The 24,419-nt window shown below is 38.8% G+C and overlaps 1 protein-coding gene across 1 annotated transcript in view; it reads right to left on the reverse strand.

Moving 5' to 3' along the window:
• SPATA9 (spermatogenesis associated 9) overlaps window positions 1–24,419 on the reverse strand; it is a 46,137-nt gene that overhangs the window by 4,401 nt on the left and 17,317 nt on the right. The window contains exons 3-4 of the mRNA XM_090276508.1: window positions 17,405–17,632; window positions 863–958 (exon numbers count right to left, since the gene is read on the reverse strand). Coding sequence (XP_090132634.1) covers window positions 863–958; window positions 17,405–17,632 — 324 coding nt within the window. The remainder of the gene's footprint in view (window positions 1–862; window positions 959–17,404; window positions 17,633–24,419) is intronic.

Genomic DNA, 24,419 nt, shown 5'->3' on the forward strand with positions numbered 1-24,419 from the left:
TGAATGAATCTCATAATGATAATGTTGAGCAAATGCAAAAGAATATGTAGCATATGATTTCACTTAAATGCAATTCAAACAAAACCACCAATTGTATTAGAAGTCAAAATTGTAGTTGCCTTTGTAGAAGAGGTGATTATTAGGGGGACAGAAAGAGGCTTCTAAAATAATAGTAGTATTTTGTTTCTTGACCTTTGTGGTATATAAGGTAATAGATTTGTAGTACTTCATCAAGCTGTGTACTTTCCTCTTTGCATGTTATGCTTTTTTTAAATGTAAAGGTAAGTATAAATGGAAATAGATTAAAAGAAATAATCCCTTATAATTTATAAAATATTTTCTATTTTGTCATACTTTTTGATAAACACTTGAATTACATTCGTTGGCAGCCGTCCGTCTCGAGAGACGATGGTGTAGCTTCTTAAGAGTCTATCTGCACCGCCGAGAATGGCTGTGCAGTCCGACTCGGGAGTGACACGGTATCTGTCTCCTCCCGTGAATTACAGCATTTGTAATTAAAAGTATACTTTAAACTTACAGCACTTATAATTCAAAATGTGCTAATATTTGTTTTCCCCCAAATCACAGACTTAAATTATGGAATCCTGAATTTTAGCCAACCACGGCACAATGGCTGAAACATAACTGTAGCTAAATGAAAGCAAAACCACAATATTTTGACCAAGTGGTAATACACTTTGTAAAAATAAATAATTTTAGTTATTTAAGCAAATTTGTTTTTGGAGAACTGAAGTAAATTTTTAAAGTAATATTGTTTTGTGAACAGAATGTACAGTATACCTTTAACATTACATAAAGTCAGTATATTTATTTCTAGATTCTAATAATTTTTTTAACTTACCAAATAAATTAATGCTGCATATGAAGCATATATTAGGCTAGTTAAAGCCATCTTTGCTGGAAAGGAAATAATATCAAACAAAGAACCCTTTCTGACCTGTAAAGACAGAAGAGAGTTTTCTTATTAAAACAGAAGTTTTCAATGTTACAGTGTTAAATTTTACAGTGTTATTGAAAAATGAGAATTTAAATTTTTTTCAAAGAATCTATTTTAGATCTATTGGATTTTTCTCATACTCTGAAAGTATATTAGTGTTTTTGTCCTTTAATAAAAATATACATTCTTCTGCTAGTTAAAACCTATGACATATCTATTTTAACCTTGCATTTCCAAAATCTAAATTACTTTAACTTTTTACATTTACCAAGTGCTCACCAGGTGGTGCCGCTGTGTGTTAGAAAAACAGTCTTTGTTTGAGAAGATGCATCAGAAAAATATCATGAGCAATGTCTGAGATTTTACTGCCTATGTTTGTTTTTCTAGGATTTTTATGGTTTTGAGTCTATTTAAGTTTTTAATCCATTTTGAATTTATTCCTGTGAGTGGCATAAGAAGGTGGTCTAGTTTCATTTTTCTGCATGTATCTGTCCAATTTTCCCAACACCATTTACTGAATAAACTATCTTTAGTCCATTGAATGAGCTTGCTTCCTCTGTCAAATATTAATTGACTAAAAAGATGTGGGTTTATTTCTGGGCTCTCTATTCTGTTCCACTGACCTATGTGACTTTTTTTAAAAAATGCCAGTACCATGCTGTTTTGATTATTATGGCTTTATAGTATAGTTTAATATTAGTGTGATTCCTCCAACTGTTATTTTTTTCAAGATCACTGTTGCTATCTGGGGCTTTTTGTTGTTCCATAAAATAAAAAATAAACAAATAGGATTACATCAAACTAAAAAGTGTTTGCACAGCAAAGGAAACCATCAACAAAATAAAAAGACAACCCACAGAATGAGGTTACTATCTAAAATTTATAAAGAACTTATAAAACTCAACACCAAAAAACAAACAATCCAATTAAAAAAATGGGCAAAGGATCTGAATATACATTTCTCCAAAGGGGACATAGAGATGGCCAACAGACATATGAAAAGATGCTAACATCACTAATCATCAGAGAAATGCAGATTAAAACCACAATGAGATATCATCTCACACCTGTCAGAAGGGCTATCATCAATAAATCAACAAACAAGTGCTGGTGAGGATGTGGAGAAAGGGGAACTTTTTTGCACTGTTGGTGGGAATGCAGACTGGTGCAGCCACTGTGGAGAGCAGTATGGAACTGCCTAATGACCCAGCGATCCCACTTCTGGGAATTTATACAAAGAAACTGAAAACACTAATCCCAAAGAAAATAAGCACCCCACTTCCGGCCAATATGGAGGCCTAGACTGACATGCTTTATCTCCCTCCACAACTAAGAAGGACTACAACTACCGCAAAACCAGAAATAACCAGAAGTTCCAGAAAATGAAGCTACATGGAAGTCCAACGTATGAAGTTATAAACAAGTGGTGCTCATCCAGACGGGTAGGAGGGGCAAAGCCAGGGCAAAGAGATCAAGCTGTGCTGGTGGTGGCAGCTGCAGTGACAAGCAGCAGGACTGCGATAAGCACAGAAACCCATATTTAAGGGGAGGTGAGAAGCACCAGGGGATCACCCCCAGCTGCAGCCCAGACCCGTCAGCTCGCGATTCCAACACTGGGGAAGGCAGACCCCCATTGCCTCGGACTGTGAGGCCCGGAGGGCATGGGGATGGAGGAGGAGGCTCCCGGTCTCTCAGCAGAGAGTGAATGGTAGGAATCCATCTTGGACCCCCGCCCCCACACAAAGCGCCACAGTGTGGTGAGAAGGGTTGCCCGGTAGTGACGAGTGCACGGGGCTCTGCCCCCTATAGCGTAGGAAGTGTGACAGCCCCGCCCAAGATGGAAAGGTAAACAAACCTGTCAGGATGGCAAGGATAATGAAAGAGATACCAATCATGCAGCTGACCAGACAGCAAATACATGAAATAATGGATGAACAGATAACCTTTCTGAGGCTCAGTTCAGAGCTATGGTTACCAGACAGCTTACAGAAATAACAGCAGGACTTAATCAAGACGGGGAAGGAATGAAAGCTAGTCCTGCTGAAATGAACGAAAACACATACAAAACAAGTGGTCAGGGAAGGAAAACCAGGGATCAAATCAACAAATCGGAATATAGGGAAGGAACAGTCAACCAGTGCAGAAAGAGGAAACGAGAAGTGAGGAAAATGAGGAGAAGCTCAGAAACCTCTGGGACAACTATAAGAGAAAGAATATCTGAATTATAGAGTTGACAAAAGGTGAAGAAGAACTAGAAATTGAAAAATTATGTGAAAAAATAATGAAGCAGAACTTCCCTAACTCAAGGAAGGAAATGAGACTTACAGGTCCAGGAAGCACAAAGAGTTCCAAATAAACTGGACCCAGGGAGAACCACACCAAGACACCTTATAATCAAAATGTCAAAAATTAAAGATAAAGAGAAAAAATCTTAAAAGCAGCAAGAGAGAAGAAGAGAATTACATACAAAGGGGTCCCAATAAGACTATCAGCTGATTTCTCAAAGGAAACTGCAGGCAAGAAGGGACTGGCAAGAAATATTCAAAGTAATGAAAAGCAAAAACCTACAACCACGATTACTCTATCCAGCGAAGCTGTCATTCAGAATAGAGGAGCAGAGAAAGTGCTTCCAGGACAAAGTAAAACTGAAGGAGTTCATTAGATCCAAACCACTGTTTTATGAAATGTTAAAGGGACTTGTTTAGGAGAAGGAGGATCAAAACTATGAAGATTAAAATGAAAACTGTATCACAACAACCAACAACAGAAGCTAAGGAATTGAAACAGAGGCAAACTAAGTAGGCAACAAGAGTGGGAAAAGAACTATAGGTACGTGGGACATACTGGGGGGAGGTCAGCAGGGAGGGGGAAGAGGGAAAAGGGAGGGAGATGATGTAGCAATTAAGGAGCACAGTAGGAGGGAGTGGAGTCGACAGGAAGATATTGAGAAGAACTATATGGACAACCAATGGGCATGGACTAAGGAGGGGGACAAGTGGAGGGAGGGGGGTCACTGGGGGGAGGGGAGGCGAGGGAAAAGAAATTAGGACAACTGTAACAGCATAATCAATAAAACATTAAAAAAAAAAGAAAATAAGCACCCTTAATTTCATTGTAGCGTTATTTACAATCACCAAGATACGGAAGCAGCCCAAGTGTCCATCAGTAGATGAGTGGATAAAACAACTATGGGACAATTGCACAATGGACTACTACTTGGCTATAAAAAGAAGAAAATTTTACCCTTGTGACAGCATGGATAGATCTGGAGGACATTATGCTAAGTGAAATAAGCCAGTCAGAGAAAGACAAATACCATATGATTTCATTCATACATGGAATCTAATGAACAAACTGAACTAACAAGCAAAACAGAGACAGACTCACAGAGAGAATGCTGACAGCTCTGGGGCATGGGGGAGATGGTTAGGGGTGGAGGGACTGAGCAAAAAGGAAAAGGGACTCATGGACATGGACAACAGTGGTGATTGGAGGAGGGACGGGTATAAGGGGAGAAAAGGTAATGGAAAAAATATAATAAAAACCAACACATTGGAAAAAATAACTAAATAATAAAATGCCTTTGTTCAAATTCATGTAATCAGCTTTTACTAAATTATTCATTTCTTCAATTGAGCAATCAAAATACTGAGCATTTCCTGGAGATTAATGACCTTCTTGGAAATGTTAATCATGAGACTGTTGAAGGCCAGCATTAACCTTAGATGATCACTAAGCTTCAGGAAATGCTTTGTGCTCATATCCAGCATGCTTTTTTGAAACATAGATAAGGTCTACACCAATGACTTTGTCTCTCAAATGTTTCTGGCTTCTGGTAATAGGCCTAAAACATAATAGTGTAATATATTCAGTGTAAAGGAATTATACCCTCATACGCCACCTGCACCTCTGTTCCCCTGAGCAGGACATGAAATGAGGACATTAGGAAAACCATTCCCCTCCCAGTCAGCAGTGCCATGGCAGTTAGCCACATGCCTCTGAAGTAGAGCCAAGCTACTTACTCTATGGCTTCAATAACACCCAAAAGGGAGAGGCTATAGTGAATAAAATCATGCAATTGCACAGTAAAAATGCACACAATGTTATAAAACTTCAAACTGAAGCAATTAATAACAGAATGATTAGGTAAATTATACCATTATCTACTCAATGGTATCGTCGTCGTCGGCAGCCGTCCGTCTCGAGAGACGATGGTGTAGCTTCTTAAGAGTCTATCTGCACCGCCGAGAATGGCTGTGCAGTCCGACTCGGGAGTGACACAGTATCTGTCTCCTCCCGTGTTGAGTCGACATCTTGCGATGACGCTGAAGCTACAGAGCCTGGGCAGGGTGATATGGAGGGTCTGCTGTTGCCCATGCAGCAGACCCCCCCTCTCTTCGCAGCTGAAGGGTCCAAGGGAAAGACGGAGTCAATACAGCTTGGCTTCAGGTGCGCCGCAGGAGTTGCCGGTGTTGACTACAACGTCAAACCGCCTTAGGGACTCCGGCTCCGGATTTTCTGTCAGGGTTTACTCCCTTAGCCTTTCCCCTGAAGAGGTATGCCGCAAGGCAGCGGAGGTTTTTTGGAGTCAGAGTTTTCCTTCTCTGATGTACCCTGACTGGAAGATCGAACCAGCGACACTTAGCTCGCAGGCCGACGCTCAATCCACTGAGCTAAACCAGCCAGGGCCAACTCAATGGTATATTGCAGCCTTTAAAAATGTGCTTCCAATAGTTTCCTAGACATATGGGTTTGGGAGAAGGTAAGAACGAATTACAAAAGGGCATGAGGAAACCTTTGGGAGTGATGGATATGTTCAATATCTTGACCATGGTTATGGTTTTATGGGTGTACATACATGTCAAAACTCATAATATTGTATACTTTAAATATGTGCAGTTTAATGTATATTAATGATATCTCATTCAAACTATTAAAACATGTGTACTTGGACTTGGGCTCCAGGGGTGGGGTGGGGGGAATGTGCTTCCAAAAAATATGTGATAATATTTTAATGAAGAAACATACGGCACTGTGTACAGGGTCCTGTTCTAAGTCCTTGTTATTGTAGTAAACTCTTGTTTTTGCTTATTGCTGCCACTACTGAATGACAAACAAAATTGCACATTACAATCTCCCTTCTTTTCTCCTAAGAGATTTATGGAATGCTGAAGATAAGAATACTATGTAGCCTAGTAACTAAGAGATGGGGTGTAGGGGACTTCTTATTCCCTGCCTTTCAATTCCTAGATACAGGGACAGGTAGGGGCAGTTTTAGCCCTCTCTCTCCATAAGTCAGTCTGGAAAATTTCCCAGCATTCCTAGCTTCTGGAAAGAGTTTCCAGGAAATAAAGCAGCTGTTGCTATTTCCCTCTTGTTAGAAGAATCAAAAAGATAACATGCCTTTGAATCCCACTGTTAGGCTACAAGGACATGTTATATTAGTAGAGAGCAGATGCAGAGAGTAGGAAGGAAACCAGATACACTCCAGCAAAATGCCTTCTGACAGAGTAAAAGACCATGAATTTGTAAATATATAAATGTAATTGGTAGGCCACATACAATAAAAATAAAAGTGGTGTCTGCATGCATAAGAAGTTACTATTTGTTTCACTGCATCTTTCTTTTTCAGATTTTTTCCTTCACCTAAAAGTAATTAAAACTGATTAGTTTCCAAATAAATTGTGTATCTCATGTATGTTATGCTTTTGAATGATGAATCGGTATATTGCCTAAGGGTCACATTTTCACCATTTTAGTGCTTTTAATAAATACTTGTTATTCCTGTGACTAATCATCTCTGTAGAGAATGCATTTCCTCCAAAATTCATATGGCTACTGGGAAGTAGCATTTTTTCTATTTTATGACTCACTTGCAATACATGTTTTTCATATTATAAGCTACTCTGTTTCTTCTTTGGCTTTCTATGAGCAGTAATAGTGTATGTTAAAAACAGATAAATAAACATGAGAAATTCAGTAAATGGGAGGCTTTACTTAGATTGTCTTGGCCTATTTCAAAAATTTTATCTTAACCTTGTTGTTATATTAACTTTATGTTTTTTTGCGTATTTAAATTAAAGGTACCTCATATCAATATCATGCCCATTATTTTCTTAATTTGGTGATATTAATACATAAGATATACAGATATATCAACAGTAAAAACATTTCAATCTCTAAATTTCTCCCATATAATTTTGATTGCTTCATCTCATTAAAGAACTATGCTCCTCTCCTTTCATTAATAATGTGATAAATCACAAAAAAAGCAAACTATAAGCAGTTTAGAAAATAAAGAACCACTTATAGATGATCTGAAGGTTACAGTTACCAGGTCCCACTTAGTTTATGTTGTTCAAAACCACCTTGGTGGGTGATACCAGGGGAGTAATAAGGGAAACTACTCAGTGATTCACAAATAAGTGTTACAAGAAGTACTGACTACTGTTATTACATAGGTCCAGAAGAAAGTGTTTCCTGTAAGCTTAGGAAAGCTACAAAGACCACATCTTTGCTTAGCAACCCACAATACTCATGAGCACAGGAAAGACTCCTAGCAGTCCCCACATAGTAAAGTTAAGTTATTTGACTTTGTTTATCCCAGTATTAATGTCCTGTGAAACACTGGTCTTAAATAAGCTCTTAATCAGGTGGTTTTGTAAAAGCTCAATGTCCCAACCTCTTGGCCAAACTGGAGAATTATGTCTTCGAGATTTCAGTAGTCTGCTTTCAAGAATTGTCTTTTTGCCAGGTCTTGAATTACACCATCCAAGATCGTCTCATGGCAGACTCATCCAAGGACCTACTGAAGTTCTTGATATTTGTAAGGTTTACAGTTTAAACCCCAACTGGAGTCTACCTTGGAGGGTTAGAGGTAAGGAGTAACCTTTACTTAGAAAAGCCTCTGATCTTCAACCTGAATAAGGGACCAGAAGTCACTGGGATCCACCTATGGCACAGGCATTTTAGAGGCTGAGGGTTCTCTTCACTTTGCCTGCACAAAGTAGAAACAGTTGTCTCTAGGGCCACTATAAGGAAGATTCTAACACAGGAAGTGCTCCCTGTTCTTTGGCCCTGCACCGGCCTTCCAAAGTCAACAACTATGTCTGGGAGCTGACGTGTCTTGGCTGAAGTCAGCATTCAAGCTGATTATCTAGGTCATTGCAGCTCAGAGCAGCTGCAAGCGTCACTCCGCCAGGCAGCTTACAAGGCTAAGCAGATGAGTGAGCTGTTTGTAAGCACTGGTGCTGGGGATGTTGAAAACTATCAGGATATTCTCGCCTCAGTTTTTCATTCCTGAGACCCCTTATAGAACTAGCAAATACATCACTATAATCTCAGCCCGAGGGTTTGAGGAGCAACCTGACTCAGCACTCAATAGTGCCAGGTACAAAGGAAGTATCTTTTAACAAGAGATTAGCTGGAACCTCCTAACCTAATTCTCTGTGTTCATGCTACACAACAAGCCCCCACAACAAGCCCCCAGAATCTCACAAGTCACCTGTATCACTTGGGTCTTGGGTAATTCATATTTGGCACAATATCTTTGGATATATCTTTGAAGATATGCAGGACATGCTCTAGAGCTAAATATAATTAAACAAAAGGTCTGGGTAGACTGTAAAGGGAGGTCCTATGATAGTGTCCATTCTCTATCTCAAGGAGACCATTATTTACAGGCTTCATCTCAGACCACAGCAAAGAGCTGAAACACTATTCTAGTTATAGTCAGTGTCCTAATGAACATTCTCCTTCACGCCATGTTCTTGAGGGAGGTAAGAACCTGAGTGGTGTTTCCAGCTACATAATACCCATCAATTTTGGTAGAACTGTTTAAGGCATTCTAGGTTCTAGGTACACCATCCTCTTATCAATGATGAGACAGCACATGAAGAGGCTCTTTGAACATACCACAGATAGGGTAAAAAGGTCGCTTACTTCCCTACATAAAGCGATGTCCTCCATTCATCCACAAAGCATATCTCTTTGCAAAGTATTGATAATTCCAGATTTCACTCCTTTTACTTCTGCATACCACGAAGTTCCACCTAGACACAGACAGCCTGATAATTTTTGAAGGAATTCATGTTGGACTTCCATCCAGGTAAGGTGAACACTGTCACTTCGGTAAGGCAGCTGAGCGGTGTGCTATGCCTCTCACCTCTTAGCACACTCTATACCATGGTACACTCCATGCACAGACCAAGCCACTGGCCTCCCCAACACCTCATACACTAATTACTCCTTTGACTCTCCAGGCCACTGTGTCCACTACCTATGCTTGTATTTTAGTCATCACTGAGACTTCCAGACTTGAGATCTGTTGTCTTCTTCCTTGCTATGACTTAGTTTCCTCTCAGTGGCAATTTTGTCTCTTTACACTCTAGCTTATGCAAGTTACGCAAGTGAAACTTCTTCCTTACTCCTACCTGCAAGGACCCTGGAACCTCTGACCTAGGGCTGTTTCCACTAGTCTTGTTCCGGTCATATAAAAGTCCTTACATTTCCTAAGGCAGTCATGCTGTCTCTCGCTTCAGCACAGTAATATACAATGTTCTCTTCCTGGAATGATTCTCCTACTTCTTTACAAGGCCCATTTCTCCTACTTCAGGTCTCAGGTCAAGTGGCGCCTTCTGGGAAGCCTGTTACACACCCCTTGTTGATGTTTCCATAGCGCACTTTGCCCACTTTGATGACACACTTACTATTCTGTACGAGCATTGCTTACTGCTTACCTGCCTGTCATCCCCATGGCTCACAGGCCAAGGGCAAGACATCTCTGAATCCCTGGTACCCTCGTCGTCGGCAGCCGTCCGTCTCGAGAGACGATGGTGTAGCTTCTTAAGAGTCTATCTGCACCGCCGAGAATGGTTGTGCAGTCCGACTCGGGAGTGACACGGTATCTGTCTCCTCCCGTGTTGAATCGACATCTTACGATGACGCTGGAGTGTCCTCTCCAGTGAAGCTGAAGCTACAGAGCCTGGGCAGGGTGATATGGAGGGTCTGCTGTTGCCCATGCAGCAGACCCCCCCTCTCTTCGCAGCTGAAGGATCCAAGGGAAAGACGGAGTCAATACAGCTTGGCTTCAGGTGCGCCGCAGGAGTTGCCGGTGTTGACTACAACGTCAAACCGCCTTAGGGACTCCGGCTCCGGATTTTCTGTCGGGGTTTACTCCCTTAGCCTTTCCCCTGAAGAGGTATGCCGCAAGGCAGCGGAGGTTTTTTGGAATCAGAGTTTTCCTTCTCTGATGTGCCCTGACTGGAAGATCGAACCAGCGACACTTAGCTCGCAGGCCGACGCTCAATCCACTGAGCCAAACCAGCCAGGGGGTCTTCTAAATATAGAAAATAAATAACACATAAGAAACACACAAGTTATTGTATAATAATTAACTTCAGCAAATCAGAAGCTCAATTAGGCTCCCACTGAAAAAGAGATTTTCAAGAGTTATTAGATTTGCCCTGACTGGTATGACTCAGTTGGGATTCATTCTGCAAAGTGAAAGGTTGCGGGTTCAATTACTGAACAGGGCCAGGCAGGGTGTGTACCAGAGGCAACCAATCGGTGTTTTCCACATGGACGTTTCTCCACCTTTCTTTCTCCCTCACTTCCCAGCTCTCTAAAAACAAATAACTAAAATCTTTTAAAAAAGTTATTAGATTTATATTAATTTGTTCAATATATACTGTGAATTATATTGGTCATATGTGATATGAATTTACAAAGAATGGGTAGGGGCCCTTGCCCTCTAGGAGCTGACATGCTAATATAGGATTGGGCACTTTTTTTTTTTTTCATTTTAATGGGAATTATTTAATCATTAAAGTTTTTTTTTAATGTATTTTTTATTGTTTTTCTATTACAGCTGTCTTTGGATTGGGCACTTTTTGTTTCAGACATAGAGATTCAACTTTTAACACTATAGATGTGCAAAAGTAGGTTTACAGTTGTAATACAACTAATAAATTATACAAGACTAAACTCTGTGTTTCACATACTCACAACTGCAAACCCACTTTTGGCCACCCCTGTATTTAGATCAGCACTTTCAAGTATTTTCCATTGGAAGACCAATCCTATCAAAGACCAGGTATGTTTGGAAAATAGCATATAGCCAGAGGATAACACAGAAAGGCACTAAAGGCTCTGAGAAATCTTGTAGAATTTTAACTTTGCTTAAAATCAGCATTAGCTAAAGTGTGCCCTGGTACCTAAACTAGTGATATTACATGTCATGTTTTAAATAAATATTTGTGGAATGGATGAAAAGGTAGAATTACAATACTTGACTTACTTCCAAAAACAAATTTAACCATCTTGTATTAAAATTTGTAAAAGACAGTAAGAAGTGAAGCTGAAGGATATATGGCAGAGCTAAGGAGGAAACCCTCCACACAGAAAAACCTAAAAATTCTCTATTAAGTCATACACTAAAAATTTTATATAAAACTGAGTTGAAAGAAAAGGAGGAAGGAAGGGAGTGAAGGAGGGAGGGAGGGAGGGAAATCCCCATGCCAGGAACAAATTGGGAACTAAAAGCTGGAGCAGTAAGAGTCTAAGTTTATGTCCCAGGAATTCTGGGGATGTTCTGGAACCTGTAATAATGGCTGGAGGCTTGAGTTGTAATAGAGACTGGAGATGAGACTTGCACACATACATGCACACAGTGAGGAGAAGGCCTTTGGATTGTCTGGGTGAAAGTGGGACTAGGACCGCTGCACCCACAGTCTAGGAAGCAGGTAAGGAAGCTGGTACCCAGCAGCACTGAAACCCCAGCAGCACTGAAACCCCAGCAAAATCCTTTTGAGGAAAGATTCTAGGTGAGAAAGGATTTCTATTTATAAAAAATTCCCTGTTGATTTCCAGCCAAGATGGAGGTGTAAACACACATGCTGCATCTCCCTCCACAACTAAGAAGGAATACAACTACCTCAAAACTAGAAACAACCAGAAGTTTCAGAAAGTCAAACTGCATGGAAGTCCAACAAACAAAGATATAAAGAAGAAATACTCATCCAGACAGGTAAGAGAGGCAAGGGGACGTGGTGTGGTGGTGGTGGTGGTGGCGGCAGCGGAGGCAGGCCAGCAGAAAGCACAGTTACGTGTTTTAAAAGGTCAGGAGGGATACGTGGGGAGTGTTCCCAGCTCCTCACCAGACTGCGAAGCTCACTGTCCCAGCACCGGAGAAAATCAAGCCTCATTGCTTCTGACTGTGCAAACCAGTGGGGGTTGGGGTGGAGGCAGAAACTGCGCCTCTCAGCAGAGTCCCCTTGTTTAAAGGGCCCCTCAGTCCTAGAACGTCCGCAGACCCACCCAACCTGGGAACGACGGCCAGGGCAACAGCTAGAGGGGTGCCAGTCCCATACGGAAGTGGGAGAAGTGCCTGGAAAAGGGGCGAGTGCTGGGCAAGCAGCATTGTTTCCTCTCAGACCCCTCCCCCACATATAGCGCTACAACGTGGTGAAATAGGTTGCCCTGTGCTGACAAATCCCTAAGGCCCCGCCCCTTAAATGTAACAGGAGCAACAGCTCTACCTAAGACACAGAGGCAAACAAACACAGGAGCCTGTCAAGATGAGGAGACAGAGAAGTATGGCGCAAAAGAGGGAATGGATCAAGGTTTCAGTGGGAGAACTAAGTGACGAGGAGATAGCCAACCTAACAGACGCAGAACTCCAAACACTAGTGATAAATATGCTCACAGGCTTGACAGATATCCTTGAGTATAGCAAACATAGAAGAAGTAAAGGCTATGCTAAGTGAAATGAAGGAAAATTCACACACATCCAATGGTGAAGGGAAGAAAATCGGGGTTAAAATCAATGATTTGGAACATAAGGAAGAAAAAAACAGTCAACTGGTACAGAATGAGGAAACAAGAATTAAAAACAATAAGGAGAGGCTTGGGAACCTCTGGGACAACTTTAAAGGTGCCAACATCCAAATCATAGGGGTGCCAGAGGGAGAAGAGGAAGAGCAAGAAATTGAAAACTTAAGTGAGAAAATAGTGAAGGAAAACTCCCCAAATTTGAAGAAGGAAATAGACATACAAATTCAGGAAGCACGGAGAGTCCCGGGCAATCTGGACCCAGAGGGGACCATACCAAGACACATCATGATTAAAATGCCAAAGATGAAAGATAAAGAGAGAATCCTAAAAGAAGCAAGAAAGAAGCTTAGAAGCGAGAGTTCCCTACAAAGGGGTACCTATAAGACTATCAGCTGATTTCTCAAAAGAAAGTTTGCAGGCAAGAAGGGACTGGCAAGCAGTATTCAATGTGATGAAAAGCAAGGCCCTACAACCAAGATTACTCTATCCAGCAAAGCTATCATTTAGAATGGAAAGGCAGATGAAGTGCTTCCCAAACAAGGTGAAGCTAAAAGATTTCATTATCACCAAGCCATTATTATATAAAATGTCAAAGGGACTTACTTAAGAAAAAGAAGATCAAAACTATGAACATTAAAATGACAACAAACTCACAACTATCAACAACTGAATCTAAAAAATAAAAACAAAATCCAACTAAGCAAACCAGAATAGGAACAGAATCATAGGTATGGGGATCATTTGGAGGGTTATCAGCTGGGAGGGAGAAGAGGGAGAAATGGGGAAATGGTGCAGGGATCAAGAAGCATAATCGGTTGGTACAAAATAGACAGGAGGAAGTTAAGAATAACATAGGAAAAAGTGAAGGTTAAGAACTTATATGGACATCCCATGGACATGAACTAAGGGAGGTGGGATTGCTGGAGGGAAGGGGAAAAACATTGGAACTACTGTAATACATAATCAATAAAATGTACTTAAAAAAAAAATCCCTGTTGAAGAAAAACTGTCAGTTAAATAAAACTAAAACAAAACACCAAAAGAAATGATCTACTATGAGTGAAACACAATATAGATCGCAATAGGAAGATTAGCATCCGCCAAATATCTCAGAGAAAAATCTTTAAAAAGGTCATAAATATATTTAAAACACTAAGATTTTTTTAAGACAGTTTGAAAAAATTAGAAATTGGGGTGAAAAACACCAAATAGAACTACTAAAAATGGTAAATATAATTTTGAAATTTAAAACACATTGAGTAAGTAAAAGAGTCTATTACATACAGCTGGAGAGAATTGGTTAACTGGAAGATAGCTCAGAGGAAATTATTCAAAATGCATCAAAAAGAGATAACGGGAAAATATGAGGAAGGTAAACAAAGAATAAAATGAGAAGATCCTAAATATACATTTAATAGGCAGGCATGCCAGAGAAGATATTAGGAAAAATGAGAAAGAGGTAATACTTGAAGAAATAGTGGCTAAGAATTTTCCAGAATTGAAGAAATTATCCTCAACTTCCAGAATCACAATGATCCCCCAGTGTATCCATTCTGAAAAGCATTTTGACAACAGATAATAAAATGAAGGTGTTCATCCCTCATGACCCAGCAACCCCTTTTCTAGGTATATACCTAGAGAATGTCTCAGACATGTGGATAAGGAGCCATGTACAGGAAAGTGTTCACTGAAGCATGCTTTGTAACACAACAAATTTGAAACTAAACTGTCCATCTGTCCAGTAATAAACTGTGGATTTTTTTTCCTACCATGGAATACCACAAATAAGATAATAAATCCTAGCTACATATATAAAAATGCTGAGTAAAGAAGGGAAGTTTCAGAAGGACAAATATTGTATACCTTTTATATAAATTTTAAATATGCATAGAAAAGTACCTATATGTAAATATAGTGAAAATATAAGCATATGCATGGAAATGCTCACATCAACTGCAGGATAATGATTAACTTCAGTGATGAAAAAATGGGGGCAGGATTAGGGCATGGTTAATTATAGTTTTTATAAAGGAGGTAGCTAAAGGCAATATGGCAAAATAGTACCACCAGGTACATTTTGGTGGAACTTCTGAAAAATTACCTTTTACACACTTTGAAATATTTTAAAATAAACAGTTTAAAAATTAAACCTATATCCTATGACAATTAGAACAAGAGCAAAAGAGAAGAAATTTCATAGGTGTTGATCTTCAATAGATGTCAGGAGAGTCAGTCAGCATATGGACCTTAGACAAGTCATTTAATCCTTGAACCTGTTTCTCTCATCTCAGGTTCCTGGAATAAGTTATCACAACTAAGCTCTAAATTTACCTGTGAAACTTACTGTAAGTCAAAGCAAAAAGGCAAACATTTTGTGTTTTTTGTTCTCATTATTAGATAAAAGGAAACACAAATTCAACTGGAAATAGAGATTGTTTTTCTCGAGTCCTGGAGGACAATTCTGCATGGGTGTTTCTCATTCCTGTACAGATTGGGTCTTCTGAGCAAAGGACCAGGTTGAACAGCAAACAGCCTTGGAGGAAAGTATATAGCTCTGGAGAGATCTAGTGACATACCCTCCAAGACATGTCACAGGGCACTAAAGATAAAGCCCTCTCCTTCCCCTCCAGACATTTTCTTCTCTCTCTCTCCCCACCTCACCCCCTCCCCCAAGTTGGGCAGACACACCAGCAACGCTATAAAAAGCTGAATCTCATTTCAGGGCTCCTCTCCTGTGATACAACATACTATGTACATGCACAGGTAATACCTGGCTCTAATCACATTGCTTTGTGGGAAATGAAGTGTGGAAAACTGACACAAGATAATGTTCTGGTTACTGCTTTTGTTATGAACAATAGTCTGTGTCTCTGCCGCAAGGGTCTTGTGTCGTCTGTCAGTGTGTGGGTATTTGTGTAACGGTGGCAGGCTATCTTGTTAGCTTGTATATAATGTAAAAATCTCAGATCCTTTACAGTTCTGATGTAAAGAGGAGGAAAAAAAAGACTGAATAATACAATGAACAGTGTCTTTAAACATGATTTCCTAATAAATACAGAAATAATCTCCAAAGAATACTTCTTATATGACCCTCTGTAAAAACTATGGGTCTAAGAACGTAAGGAAAGAAATGTCAGGGCAAAACAGATTCAGAAAAGATTTCAGTGGGAATCTAAAATACTATGGTTCAGCTACGTTTCTTTTGATCTAAAGATGCACAAATAAGGTTTATTAGGGCTTAGAGAATCCAGTGATTAACAAACACAAACCATTTTTAACTTTCTCAGACATCAGATATTATAAGCAAGCCTTTTAAAAATGCTGTCCCAGGCTGTCCATAGTTGAAACATCTGATGCTTTCTGGAAATGCCAAAATCTTTGATTAGAGAGATTCCTCTGGAATTAATACTTTGTTAATTTTAGCCATCCCAGTCATCATCCATTTTCTCATCTAGAAACAACCTAGATTTTTGTTTAATGATTCATCCTTTCTGCACTCTCAGGTCATGTGGTCTGGGTGGAATTCCAACCTCCAACCTGGGAGTGCAGCAGGTAAATGAGTCCTAGGCCAATCAGTGATTCCCGTTGCCCTGGTTCAGAGGTAAGCCATTCACCAGAGGTAAGCTTGGCCAGGAATGCTGGGTCAAGAACTCCTATCCTTTTCTGCTGTAATTAAACCTGGAAGGATGAAGCTGTGGAACAGCTGCAGATCATCTTGTGACCAGGAGAGAAATGTCAACTGAGTCAACACAGAGAAGGCAGAGCCAGGCAATGGAAAGAAAAAGGGGAGCCTGAAGGCATCATTTGAGTGTCTGTCTCCCGCAATGCCTGAAACCTTAATAACTCTAGAGTGTTCAACTACATGAACTAATACATCTCCTTTTTGACTTAACTCAGTTTGAGCCAGGTTTTCGCTTCCTTCAACAAAGGAGTGAAAATTTATTTACTCTGATCTGGCGATCAGATGTCAGACTTGCAAGAGTCTAAATGTTTTGTAATATTTTGAATGCTCTGAAGAATGTCCAGATTGAAAAACCCAGAGTTCTGTGACATTAAGATTAGAAAAAAGTTGGTCTGAAAAAGTTTTTAAGAACTCATATCCTTTTACAGAGCCTTGATGAAACAATGTAAAACATACAATTTAATATACCTAGATGTTGATAGTTCTAACAAAATGAGTTTATAGTTAAATACACTCAATTTGTTATGTCAATGAAAGGTTATTTTGGAAACACAAGTCATGGAGAAAATGGAACAAAACAATTATTTTTAAGGTTTGTGGTAGGAATTTAGGTTTGACATAGTTGTAATTTGTATGCTTATATTTAGGAAAAACTATTTGAAATTGACAGTTTCATACAGTTCAACTAAATAACAAGGTAAAAAAAAAAGTCCACATCACATCCTCTTGCAGATTTATTTAAACCAGAGAATATACAATCTTAAAAAAAAAAAAAAAAAAGGCCCAACCCTTGATTTTCTCTTCTCCAACCAGTCTTGTTTTATGTGTAGGACAATCAAATGTGCTACATTTTTCATTTTTCAAATCTTACCATTTCAAAACAGTTTCTATGAAAAGGTCCCATATTTTGTGCAAATGCAATATTCACTTACCTGCACGTTATATAGGGGTTGCTTTTGTGCATTAACTTCCCTCAGGAGACGATGAGATATGTCCCTTAACTCTAAAAGTCGACAAACAAGCTGAGGTTGCAGAAGTTCGGCCACTGATTTGGAGAACCTGGATATGCTATGTAATCCTTGAATTAATGTTCCCTGGTCAATCTTCGCTAAAGCGACAGCCATTCTGATTTTAGATGTTTTCTTTATGGGTTCTCTTTTCTGGAAAATAAACCTTTCGAAAGTTACTGATGTACGATTCTCCACAGAATTACGAAAATTTATTTTAGGCAAGTGCCAAGTACCATATAATTGTACACTGGGTGTGGTCCCATGCATATACTCAGTGTTTAATAATTATATCCCACCCTCTATACAACTCATTGATGCCACCATGTATTTTAAATCTTTATATGAATATATGAATTTTTCCTTAGGATAACTATCCAGAATTTAAGTTACTGGTGTAAACATATAAAATTTTTCGTTTTTCTGTCTGAGTTTATTTTTTGCATTTATTTTTTGGAGTTCTTTCAAAAATAAACAATTTTTATTGAAAGATTATTCACTGTTTAAATTATTCAACCAATAATTCTTATTCAAAATTTACAAATATTTTCCCAGTTTACTTTCAACATTTTAAATGATAAAATATAGCATACATACATAATGCATAAAACAAATACCCTATATACTAATCAAAAAGTGTGGGAAACTTTTACTTCTAAAAACTTTAAAACTTCTGTGAGCATTCTGATAGAAAAAATTTGTGACATTACCAAAGCGCATAAAATGTAGCTCTTTCTTTGCTCTACCAGAAAATAAACCACAGGGAAATTACTTACAATGTGGGCAGACTGCATTCCAGGCAACAGACAAGCATAGTTTCCATTATTCATTTAAGTAATGTTATGGGGCTTTTCTGACAACTTTGAATCTCTTTTTGAGTCAAAATATATAACTATAAAATATCTTTTAAATGCATTTTTTATTTTACAACAAACATTATACATTTGTCTAAGAGATTATATTCTGTATATTTAAAATGCCTCAACTTTTATCCTGAAGTAGTAATTCTATTATTGTTGCTTTTGCCCTCAAAGTTCAGTCTTCTCTTATTAGTCAGCATTTGCCATTGGAGATAACAAAAGCTGTTCCAGCCTGTCAATGAGGATGTAATTCTGCAGCATCTGGTGTCCTATTGTGTGGTTTAACCCGTTAACTTTATTGAAAAAGCTGCATTAGCTCACTGTGCTCTTAACCCTGCTAGTCAGTGCTATCAGAATGCAATCTAAATTGCGGGCTGCTATAACTGCTACATTTCCAAGCCATTTCATTTATTTATTTATTGTTATTTTATTACAGTTGTCCCAATTTTTCTCCCTTTGTTCTCCTCTGCCCAGCCCACAGTCAATCCCCACACCATTGTCCATGTCCATGGGTCATTCATACATGTTCTTTGAGTAGGCCTTTCCCCTTCTTCCCACCTTATCCCCCTCACCCCTTCCCTCTGGTCACTGTCAGTCTGTTCTCTGTTTCCATGCCTCTGATTCTATTTTGCTTGTTAGTTTATTTTATTCATTAGATTCCTCTTTTAAGTGAAATAATGTGATATTTGTTTTTCACCTACTGTCTTATTTCACTTAGCATAATATTCTCCAGTTTCATCCATGCTGTCGTGGATGTTAGAAGTTCCTTCTTTTCTCTGCTGTGTAGTATTCTATTGTGTAAATGTTAGCTTCACTGGAGAGGACACTCCAGCGTCATCACAAGATGTCGATTCAACACGGGAGGAGACATATACCGTGTCACTCCCGAGTTGGACTGCACAGCCATTCTCGGCGGTGCAGATAGACTCTTAAGAAGCTACACCATCGTCTCTCGAGACGGACGGCTGCCGACGAAATGTACCATAGTTTCTTATTCCAGTCATTTACTGATGGGTACGGTACTTAGGCTGTTCCCAGCACTTGGCTTTTGTAAATAGTGCTGCTATGAACATAGGGGTGCATAGGTTCTTCTGAATTGGTGTTTCAGGATTCAAAAGGTATATTCCCAGCAGTGGAATTGCTGAGTCAAAAGGCAGTTCCATTTTTTATTTTTTTAGGAAATTCCATACTGTTTTCCACAGTGGCTGCACCAGTCTGCATTCCCACCAACAGTGCATTAGGGTTCCCCTTTCTCCACATCCTCACCAGCACTTGTGTTTGTTGATTTGTTGATGATGGCCATTCTGATCAGTGTGAGGTGGTATCTCATTGTGGTTTTAGTTTACATTTCTCTGATGGCTAGTGTTGTTGAGCATCTTTTATATGTTTATGGGCCATCTGTATGTCTTCCTCAGAGAAGTGTCTGTTCAGGTCTCTTGCCCATTTTTTAATTGGGTTGTTTGTCTTCCTGGTGTTGAGCCATATGAGTTCTTTATATATTTTGGAGATTAAACCCTTGTCCAATGTCTCATTGAAAAAGATGTTCTCCCATACAGCTGGTTCCCTTTTCATTTTGATGATGGTTTCTTCAGCTGTGCAGAAGCTTTTTAATTTGAAGTAGTTCCACTTATTTATTTTTTTCCTGTATTTCCCTTGCCCTAGGAGATATATTGGCAAAATTATTACTATGTGGGATATCTGAAATTTTACTGTGTATGTTTTCTGCTAGGACTTCTATGGTATCATGACTTACATTTAAGTCTTTTATCCATTTGGAGTTTATTCTGCTGTATGGTGTGAGGTGGTGGTCCAGTTTCTTTTTCTTTTTGCATGTCCAGTCCAGTTCTTCCAATATCATTTATTGAAGAGGCTATTTTTATTCCATTGTATGCTGATGCCCCTTTTGTCAAATATTAATTAATCATAGAGACACTGGTTTATTTCTGTGCTCTCTATTCTGTTCCATTGTTCTATGTGTCTGTTCTTATGCCAGTACCACACTGTTTTGATTATAGTGGCCTTGTGATTCCTCCTACTTTGTTCTTCTTTCTCAAGACTGCTGTGGCTATTCAGGGTCTTTTTGGTTCCATATAAACTTTTGGACTATTTGTTCTACATCAGTGAAATATGCCATTGGTATTTTAATAGGAATTGCATTAAATCTATAGATTGCTTTGGGTAGTATGGACATTTTAATGATGTTAATTCTTCTACTCCCCGAACGCAGTATATGCTTCCATTTATTTGTATCTTCCTTAACTTCTTTCTTCAGTGTTCTATAGTTCTCTGAGTACTGGTCTTTTACCTCCTTGGTTAAGTTTATTCCTAGGTACTTTATTTTTCTTGTTGTTATAGTAAATGGGATTTTTCCCCTAGTTTCTCTTTCTGATAGTTCATTGCTGATGTACAAAAATGCCATGATTTCTGAATACTGGCAAATGCTATCTATTTCTGAATTTGCCAAATTCACTTATTAGGTTGAGTAGTTTTTTGGTGCAGCCTATACACTATCAGATCATCTGCAAATAATGACAGTTTTACTTCCTCCTTTCCAATTTGGATGCCTTTTATTTCTTCTTGTCTGATGGCTGTGGCTAGAACTTCCAGTACTATGTTGAATAAGAGTGGTAAAAGCAGACACCCTATCTTGTTCCTGATCTTAAGAGAAAAGCTTTTAGTTTTTGCCCATTGAGTATGATGTTGATAGTAGCCCACTTTGCTGAGTACTTTTTATCATAAATTGGTGCTGGATTTTATCAAATGGTTTTTCAGCATCTATTGATGTGATCATGTGGTTTTTGTCCTTCATTTTTTTTTTGTGGTGTATTGTTTATTGATTTGCAAATATTGTACCATCCTTGCATCCCTGAGATAAATCCCACTTGTTCATGATGTATGATCTTTTAAATGTATTGCTGGGTCCAGATTGCCAATATTTTGTTGAGGATTTTAGCATCTATGTTCATCAGAGATATTGGCCTGCAACTTTTTTTCTTCGTTGTGTCTTTACAGCTGGTTTTGGAATAGGATAATACTGGCCTCATAAAAAGACTTTGGGAGTCTTCCCTCTTCTTGAAGTTTTTGGAATAGTTTGAGAAGGATAGCAGTTAGTTCTTTGAACGTTTGGTAAAATTCTCCTGTGAAGGCGTCTGGTCCTGGGCTTTTGTGTACTGGGAGTTTTTTGATCACTGTTTCGATTTTGATAGTTGTTAATCAGTCTATTCAGGCTTTCTGCTTCTTGATTCAGTTTTGGAAGACTTATGTTTCTAGAAATTTATCAATTTTGCCCAAGTTGTCCAATTTCTTACTATCTTCATAGTAATTTCTTACAATCCTTTGTATTTCTGTGGTATTGGTTGCTACTTCTTTTTCATTACTGATTTTATTTATTTGGGTTCCCTCTCTTTTTTTCTTGATGGATCCAGTTAAAGTTTGTCAATTTTGTTTCTCTTTTTAAAGAACCAGCTCCTGGATTCATTGATCCTTTGAACTGTTTTTAAGTCTCTATGTCATTTAATTCTGCTCTGATCTTGATTACTTCCTTCCTTCTATCAACTCTGGACTTTGTTTGTTGTCGTTCCTCTAGTTCTTTTAGATGTAGGGTTAGGTTGTTTGCTATCTTCTTTAGGTAGGCCTGCATTGCTATAAGCTTCCTTTTCAGGACCGACTTCACTTGTCCCATAGGTTTTCGGTTGTTGTGTATTCATTTTCATTTGTTTCCAGGTACTTTTAAAAATTTCTTCCTTGATTTCATTGTTAACCCATTCATTATTTAATAACATGCTATTCAGTCTCCATGTATTTGAATGTTTTTGAGGGTTTTTCCTTGTGCTTGGTTTCTAGTTTCAACTCATTGTGATTTGAGAAGTTGTTTGATATGATTTCAATTTTCTTGAAGTTGTTGAGGCTGGTTTTGTGTCCTGCCATGTGATCTATCTTTGAAAGTGGTCCATGTGCTTTTGAAAAGAATGTATATTTTGCTTCTTTGGAATGATATGCTCTATAAATATCAATTAAATCCATTTGATCTAGGGTATTGTTCAATATCCTTGTTAATTTTTTGTTTGGATGACCTATTCATTATTGACAATGGGATGTTAAAATCCCCTACAATGACTGTGTTGCCGTCAATCTCCTTCTTAAAGTCTTGCAAGATTTTCATTATATATTTAGGTCTTCCTATGTTGGGTGCATATATGAAGTCTGTCCAGAAGATATCCAGCCATGTAATGTGAAAAATAGAGACATTTATTGAATAAGATGAAAGATACAAGAAAAATTGTACATAGGACAAAGATACCTCAGTCTCCTTTAAAGTAGGAACCTTGGGACCTCACACAGCTCTCCTAATAGCCATCAGCTGTCTTTTCATATTTTTCTGAATCTTATCGATGATCTGAAATCTTTTCCCTTTCAAAGGTGATTTTAGTTTTGGGAAAAGTCAGAAGTCACAGGGCACCAAATCTGGGTGGTAGGGGGACTGAGTCACCTGGGTGGCTTAATGTTTCACAAAAAAGAACTCTGCATGAGACATGATGCATGAGCAGGCGTGTTGTCATGATGAAGCCACCAATCACTAGTTGCCCATAGCTACGGTCTTCTGAATCATCCAAATAGTTTCCAAGGAGGTATGTTCAAACCTAACACAACATTTGATGCAGATTTGTTGCTCTACTCACTCAGTCATTTTGAATGTAATGGCCCCATAGTACACATGCTCACTCATTGGCATCTACTGCCCCCACTGAATACTACAGTGAAGTCATCATTGTTCATGCTTGTGCATTTCAGTCCACTCTCCTTGGCTGCCAGGTTACATTGATGTTGCGCAAACCATTCTCATTATATTAACAGTAACTGAACTTTTTTTGAAATGGCCTCGTATGTTTACAAGGGTTATATACTTTTGCTGGACAACTCCCTTAAGTATTATATAGTGACCTTCTTTGTCTCTTGTTATGGCCTTTGTTTTGAAGTCTATTTTGTCTGGTATGACTTTGGCTTACCCAGCTTTATTTTTTCATGTCCATTTGCCAAGCTATTTTAGAACAGAGCAATCTTTACAAGCAGTTATATGGTAGCAAAATAATATGAGGTGCAATCACTTGATATTATTATCTACCCTGGCTGCAAGCATACCCAAACCGGGGGAGAGAAACCACATTGTCTGCAGTATCTAGATCAGTTTCTCTTGTGACCTTATGCTTTGCTCCTGTCAGGGCCCAGAACAGGCCACCCCAAAATATCCCACAATGGCATGTTGTTTATTTTGAATTGAAGTTACTTAAGAAACTGCTAATGCAAGAAGAACTCAGACCTCTCTCTCTCTCTGCTACCCTAAAAGCAGGAGATAATTCTCCTATGTGAAAGGTCTATGCCTTCATCTGGAGTCTATAAGAGACATCCTTATCACCACAGTTAGGGAATTCAGGGCTGAGAAATGCGCATAAACAAATCTTGTTGTTTTTTCTTTTTACTAATTCACTCCCCACGCCCAAACTTTGCTTAGATTCCTAATGAGCACCCAAACCTAAGTTCCTTCATCCTGTTAATTCTTCACAAATTTATTGTTTGTCTAAAAGGTGTAAAAAGCTACCTGCATCAATCATTTCTCTGAGTATCACTTATGATCTGTATGCATAGCAATTGTGCCAATTGTGCCAATTTTATCATTAGTCCAGCCATAAGAACTCAAGAGGGCTAAAGGAAAATATTTCCCCTCCCCCACACTGCACTGATTCTTTCTCCCAACTCCTCCTCAAGGTGGAGCAGCTAGTATAAGTTTTGTTTTGCTTCTGATTACAATTTACTGTGCTTCCTCAAATTACAATTTATAACCATAAGGTGAGGGCCACAGTGCAAGGCAAATGGAGTGGGGTATGTGCAGTTCCACCTTTACTGAAACCTCCTCTGTGTGGTCATTCAGTGTCTTAGGGACCCTTCATGTTTGCAGTTGCAAGACATTAATGTTCTACAGTTTTCCTCTCCTTATTTTATAAGTTGATTTACAAAATCTTGGTGATCTTTACATGTTGGCCTGTGTTCAATGGCCAACCTGTATTTCTATTAACTAATCTTGA

This window comes from Furipterus horrens, unplaced genomic scaffold, assembly GCF_987537825.1.
Source record: "Furipterus horrens unplaced genomic scaffold, mFurHor1.1.pri manual_scaffold_5, whole genome shotgun sequence".
Taxonomy (NCBI): domain Eukaryota; kingdom Metazoa; phylum Chordata; class Mammalia; order Chiroptera; family Furipteridae; genus Furipterus; species Furipterus horrens.